At 43.5% G+C, this 7,069-nt stretch overlaps 1 protein-coding gene across 1 annotated transcript in view; it reads right to left on the bottom strand.

Annotated features, from left to right (window-relative positions):
* The window catches only part of CUNH3orf20 (chromosome unknown C3orf20 homolog), a 98,587-nt gene that overhangs the window by 51,602 nt on the left and 39,916 nt on the right, over window positions 1-7,069 (bottom strand). The window contains exon 8 of the mRNA XM_017505054.2: window positions 3,527-3,658. Coding sequence (XP_017360543.1) covers window positions 3,527-3,658 — 132 coding nt within the window. The remainder of the gene's footprint in view (window positions 1-3,526; window positions 3,659-7,069) is intronic.

The raw sequence follows: 7,069 nt of genomic DNA, 5'->3' as shown, positions 1-7,069 counted from the left end.
CGACACCACACCCAGCTAATTTTTGTATTTTTTAGTAGAGACGGGGTTTCACCATGTTGGCCAGGATGGTCTTGATCTGTTGACCTTGTGATCAACCCGCCTCGGCCTCCCAAAGCGCAGGGATTACAGGTGTGAGCCACTGTGCCCAGCCAAGATGAGCTAATTTTCATGTAAAATATCCCAAGATGCTTAACCACATGGTTAAGGTCAACATTTAGAAATCCCATTACCCACAAGAAAGCATATTTTCTCATTGTTTCTGTTTATCTTGTTAGAAAGTTGTCATACGTAGTACACATGCTTACACTCTCAAACAAGAGATGTTATGATCGGAACACTTTTTTGGCAAGTCACTCTTGGTCAACATCTGCTTCTGCTCTCTATAATGCAGCACTGTTTTCAGAATCTGTCTCAGTGTATTGGTCTGTTTATCCCTATGTTACATTTCCTTAAGACAGTTATACTCTTTGAATTACTGTGTCATTTTAAATAACTTCTCAGTCTTCTACTGCACTATCAAACCATGCCTTGATAAGCTTCCCTTAACAGAGACTCTACCTGCTAGCCCAGCATGATCCACTAGAAAAGTAATGTGAGCTACACGCGTAGTTGAAAACATCCTAGTAGCCACATTAAAAACATTTTTAAAGGGAAAATTCATTCTATCTATTGATTTAACTCAGTATATCAAAAATAGGGTATGTCAACATATCATCAAAATAGCCAACTATTAATGAGAAATTTTACATTATCAATTCCTCCTAAGTCTTTGAAATGCGGTATGTGTTTCCATGCAGAGCCCATCTCCATTTGGACTTGTTACATTTCAAGGGCTGGATCGCCGTGTGTGACTCATGGCTACAATATCAGACATCACAGCTCTAGACTTCTAATTCCAGCTTGAGGAAGTTGCTTTAAGGTAAGAAAATAAGACTTGAATTACTGAGGGGCTTTCCTAGGCCTAAGGGGCTTGTTGGGTACACAGACTGAGAGTGAGTTCTCTCAGCTACTCATAGTGGTCTTGAATTGCTTATATCTTGGTTCTCAGCTGCATTCCAAACTTCAGAGATAACCAAACAAGAGGTTGCCAGAAAAATGAAGCATTGCCCCAGTTTTATGAGAATGAATAATTTTCTAATATCCATTGTCTTTGATAAGAAAAGTGGACTCACATTCTAAGAAGCTTTTCAAGAAACATAGATAGGTGACTTCATACCTAGCGCATACTTAATCACTTAAAAATAACTTTTTCTGGCTGTGTCTAGTGGCTCACACCTGTAATCCCAGCACTTTGGGAGGCTGAGGTGGGTGGATCACCTGAGGTCGGGAGTTTGAGACCAGCCTGGCCAAAATGGTGAAACCCTGTCTCTACTAAAAATACAAAAATGAGCTGGGCGTGGTGGCAGGCACCTGTAATCCCAGCTACTTAGGAGGCTAAGGGCACAAGAATCACTGAAACCTGGGAGGCGGAGGCTGCTGTGAGCCAAGATTGCGCCGCTGCACTCCAGCCTGCACTTGGCAACAGAGCAAGACTTGGACTCAATCAAATAAAATTAAAAAATAAAACCAATGACTTTTCAGAGTACAAGCATCAATTATCAAGATCATTCATCTCAGCCCAGATGGACTCAAACTCTTGCAGGTAGTTTGCTCTTGGACGTAACCCACGCATGCTGGATTCACAGGCACCCGCGTTTCTCCAGTGCTTCCTCTCCTTATCCCCTAGCAGATTCCACATGACCCTCTGGTACACCACAAGTCAAGCTAGATAATAACTGGTGCCCATGCTTTTGCCCCTTCCATTAGATCAAGAGTATTTCAGAGTTTGGAGCGAATGAGACTTCTTTATTTCTACATCTCCAGCAGCCAACTAGGCCTGCTGCAGGTGCTAATAAATGTTTATTGAATTTGTTAAAGAATTAATGAAGGTAAAATGCTGCTGGAATGAAAATGTAGTGGGAAAAAAACAGATGTAATGCTTTCCTCCAGGAGTAACAAAGGAGACCCCTAACAAATGCCCACCCCCTATGTCCTTATTGGACATTGGGTTGGCTGCCCTTGCTGGGCTCTGCCAGCTTTGAGAGTCTGTAAGCTTGTGGCATACAGTGGCAAACGCCCACACAGCTTAAGAGTTTCTTGCTCAGGATGACCATATAATTTATCATCCAAACCAGGACACATTTGAGGGAAATACAGCATGGAATTTACAATTGCTTCAGGTGTATAACTGCTCCAGTATAAACTGGGACTGGCTCTGGGCAAACTGGGAAGTGTGGTCACCTGCTTTTGCTCCCAGGAGCTTTCCCTGAGTGGGCAGAGTCCCCTGTGGGGAGCTCAAGTAGTGTGTTCTACCCACCTGAGTTTTGGTTACCCCAATCTTACGTCGAGGTCAACTGTTCTCTTTCAGGATATAAACTGAGGGTGTAGGGACTGTGTCCTTTTAATCCGCTCCACCTCTCTCTCTGATGTTGACTTGACACCACCAGATACACAGTAGGCTTCATGACGACCCACTGAATGGAAGAATTGGACTCCCCATCCCCATTGCATTCTCATCCACCCAAAAAATATTTGGTAAAGACTTAATTTGAACTAGTCCTCATGCCGGGCCCTGGGACAATAGACATTAGTGGGACCAACAAGGAATTTTCAATTTGTGGAGAAGACAGACTTGAAAATAAAGGAGTCTAGAATGGAGGTTGTCACAGCCAGGAGGGACGAGCAGAGGGAGAGACAGACTCTATCTGGGATAGGAAGAGGGTGGTAGAGGGGGTCATCAACAGGCACTGGTAGTTATTCTACTCAGCATCACTTCTTCTCCTGGTAACAGCACCTTGATTTTCCTTTAGGAAACTCTTCTGCCTTATCCTTTACCTGGGTGGTTCATTTGAGGCTAATCTTACACATTGGCCCCCAGGATGGATATGAGCCTCAAGCCTGGCCAGTGGGCGCAACACATATTCCTGGCCACAGGGAAAGTTTCAAGCATGGGCAGTGAATAGGGCCAATGAGTGTTGATGTTGGCATTTCTACTGGAGTGTTTAGGAAAGAGAAGCTCTCCTTCTTCGAGGAGCACTAAAGCTGGTATAATAATAGCCCAGAGATGTTCATGGTCATTTTGTCATCAACAAGAGAGCAACTCCTTGAGAATGAAGTCAACAAAGAGGGAAGCAGAGCCAAGAGATGGGAAGATCTGGTGGAATCATTTCAGGGCCTGGATCCAGCCATGCCTGAAACTGCATATTGACAGACCTCTCAATTTATTGAGCCACTGTATTCTCTTTTCATGCTTAAGCTAGTCTAGACTGGATTCTGTCACTTATAACGGGAAGACTCTTAATGGATATACCAAGTTGCACAGAGAGTGTAGTGCTAAGAGTAGGCAGTGAACAATGGCAGAGAAAGAGGCAGGGTCTTGCATGGGAGGGCGGTGGGGAGTAAGACCAAAGGCCCTGAGATGTGAAACAGCAACCCACGTTGTGATGCCCAGGGGTCAGCTCTGGGTGCCTGGTCTGCCCTGCCTTACCCGTTTGTCATATGCCATTCCATGGGGACAGTTGTTGGCTGACACAGTGAGTGTTACTGTGTCATTCAGGGAGGTAAAGGTGACCGTGATGGAGTCCTGTCCCAGCACCTTTAGCTTCATTTGCTCATTCACCTGTAGATAAAGAAACAGTACTCAGTGAATCTCTGCTTCAACGGTCCCACCCACCCTTTCCTGACCCACCACAAAGCACAAAGCCCCTATTGGCTTGGGGCTGAAGATCTATAAGAGCTTTCCAGTTCTTGCATTAGAATTTAGCTTCATGGAGAAGACAGAAAAATTCCAGGCTCCCCTTGGGGATCCGCTGAAAAAGTAACTGATGCTTCCTTATTCCTGCTCCTTTCCTTTCCAAACCAAGCATGAAACCCACTGTGAAAGAGACACAGGCGTCTGGCAGGTGAGTCAGCTTCAGTTCCAGTAAAAATGGATTGGGAATGCAGCTTGGATCAGAGCGTAACCCTTTATCCCTGAATCAGATAGATGTGTCCACTCAGGTACCAGGTCTGACTACGACTTTTGTCCTACAACAGTGGGAAGGTGACCACGTGGCAGGAAGCACCAAAAGCCCTCTGCAGATGGGGGGAAGATGTCAAAGAGTACCCAGAAGGGCCTGGGCTACACATACTCAGCCCCTTCCCTTAAAGTCACCAAATATGTCACTACTCTTTCCCTGAGGAGGAGCCAAAGATGGGTGGAAAAAGGTGCAGCTACTCTTTATCATCACTTCCAAAAGAGTGGGATTTCCTTTAAGCAGTAGAAGACTGCAACTTGGGGAGGATGAGTTGCCCTTAAAACAATTCACTCCTTACTGAGAGCTCTGTGGTCTGTGGGTGAGTCCCAGTTCTGCCTCCTGATAACAAGCCATTTAGCTTCACTGAATCTCAACTTCTTCCACATGAAATCATTGAAAGGCTATTATCAGGATCAAATGAGATAAAAATGGTGGAAATGGTTTTGTAAGCCATTGAGGCCTATGTGCAGCATGAGCAGATACTGTCAGGACAAGGTAGAGCAACTCACATTTAAGGCTGCTGAACAAATTGCATGTGCAGAGCGCAGTTTATACACAGAGACCCTTCCTGAGAGTCTCAGAGTATACAGCCCTACACTGCTGGGCTTCTCTTAGTCTTCAATGTCCCTGACCTATAATATCCCCTTACTTACAAATACCTCCAGGATGCCTCTGAACCAAAAAACAAACAAACAAACAAACAAACAAAACACTCTCTGCTTTGCTCCTTCCATTTCCTCCTACTATTCTAGTTGTTTGCCCAGGGATCTACACTTAAATTCTTTACTTTGAGTTTCTTCCTCATATCCTGCAGTCTGAAGACTGGTTCCCTCTAGCACCCTGAAAGTACTGAACTATGACTTGCTAAGTCTTTTGACATCTTCAAACTTAATCACTATCACTTAAAAGAAATCTTCCTCTCTCTTTTCCTACTTCTAGAGGATTTGAGCAGGCATCAAATCCCAGCATTGCCCCTTACCAGCTGGGCAATTTTAGACAGACTGGTTAGCTTCTCTGAGCCTGGGGACAATAATAGTAAAAGGTAAAGTAAAAGTAAAAAGTTTTATCCCATGAAATTTTCTCATCGGATGCTTAGCAAATTTCAGCAGATTTCACAGCTTAGCACAGTGCAGCTTTTATTTATTATCCTTGCTTCCTGAATTGTTTCTCTTTCTCTCCCACAACCTCCCAAGTATGGCAGCTCTACAAACCACAGACTTGTCTTCTTGAGAGTTCATTAGTCAGCCCATTATATCTTATCCATTATCCCCAATCTCTCACCTTAGGTCAGGGTCCACGTCACAGTAGCCCAGAGAGATATGGCCACTGAACCAAATAAGCATGTCTAAAACCATTTTGATCACGGATCCTCTCAGAAAATTCTGTTTCCACTCAGACACATAATCCATCATGGAGTCATCTACAATTCCCTCCTCCTTTCATCTGTAAGGCCATGCCCATGCATCATTGAGTTCTTTTATTGAAATGACCCCTTCAAAAAACATTGCCACCATTTGTAATGATGTTGGGTATGGCTAGTAACTCCCCAACTGGTCTCTCCATGAGCCCATCCATTGGTCTCTCTCCAGTCAACCAAAAATGCTAGACTGAGCATTTCAGCCCTCAGCTTAAAAATCAACCAGCTGGTTCTACTTCCAGTATAGCTGAGTCAGTGCCTGACAGGCTGCCTTCCTCATAGATAACTATAAACTTGAAAAAACAACGACCCAAAGGCTATGAAGAGTGAACAAATGCAGGCAGACTTTGAAGAGGAGTCAAAATTTAAAAGAAAGGAGCAGCACGGGATAATGCTTTTACAGCCTTAGCCTGAAGGCTGGTCAAACTCCACCATCTTTCTAGCCTGAAGAACCCAGAGGACAGAACCTGAAGCAACCACAGTCACAGGAACATGTGGAAAGAATTCCAGAAGGGTTAGTGCAAGAGAAGGAGAGGCCAGAATTCTATGTATGAACTGCCCATGTCTCTGGCTGATCCTTGAACCATCCATGAGCAGGGAAGACTCAAGACACCTTATGGTTGAAAAGAACAACAAACATAAAAACTTGAACTGAGATGTGAGCTTCTGCAAGTGAAACAAAGTTTGTGGTTTCAGTCTAACCAAGTTCATTGCCTGTTAAAACAAGAATATCAACACTCTTCAGAGAAATACATCAGAATTCAGAGACTCCACCACACACCATTCACAATGTCCACCTACAGTCCAAAATTACTGAATATGTGAAGAACCACTGACATGTGAGCTCTTCTCAAAGCAACAGATAATCAACAGAGGTCAACTCTGTCTCATAAGACCCAGACATTGAAGTTTTCAGACAAGACCTTTAAAGCACTAATTTAACTACACTAAATTAGATAAGGGAAAATGTACTTGTAAGAAATTATAAAATATGAAATCTCAGCAGAGAAATAGAGAATATAAAAGTATCTATCTGAAATTTTAAATTGTTACATTATAATAATAGTAGAATGGAGATGACAGAATAAAGTTTTTGAACTTGAAGATAGATCAAGAGAAATTATCCAATCTCAAAAGTAAAGAGAAAACAAATGTGAATAACAACAACATAAGAAAACATAGGAACCCTTGGGACAATATCAAAAAGTCTAAAATAGATAAAATTGGAGTCTCAGAAGAAAAGGAGAAAGACTGGAGTAGTTTTTTTTTTTTTTTTTTTTTTTAAGACAGAGTCTTGCACTGTCGCCTGGGTTGCGTGCACTGGCGCAATCTAGGCTCACCGCAACCGCTGCCTCCTGGGTTCAGGCAATTCTCCTGCCTCAGCCTCCCCAGTAGCTGGGACTACAGGCACGCACCACCACGCCCAGCTAATTTTTGTATTTTTTTTTAGTAGAGATGGGGTTTCACCATGTTGACCAGGATGGTCTCGATCTCTTGACCTCGTGATCCACCCGCCTCGGCCTCCCAAAGTGCTGGGATTACAGGCTTGAGCCACCGCGCCCGGCTGGTGAAACAAATTTAAATGAATTTACAGACT

Source organism: Cebus imitator, unplaced genomic scaffold (genome assembly GCF_001604975.1).
Source record: "Cebus imitator isolate Cc_AM_T3 unplaced genomic scaffold, Cebus_imitator-1.0 Scaffold332, whole genome shotgun sequence".
Classification (NCBI taxonomy): domain Eukaryota; kingdom Metazoa; phylum Chordata; class Mammalia; order Primates; family Cebidae; genus Cebus; species Cebus imitator.
This window is presented reverse-complemented; position numbering and strand designations above follow the sequence as displayed.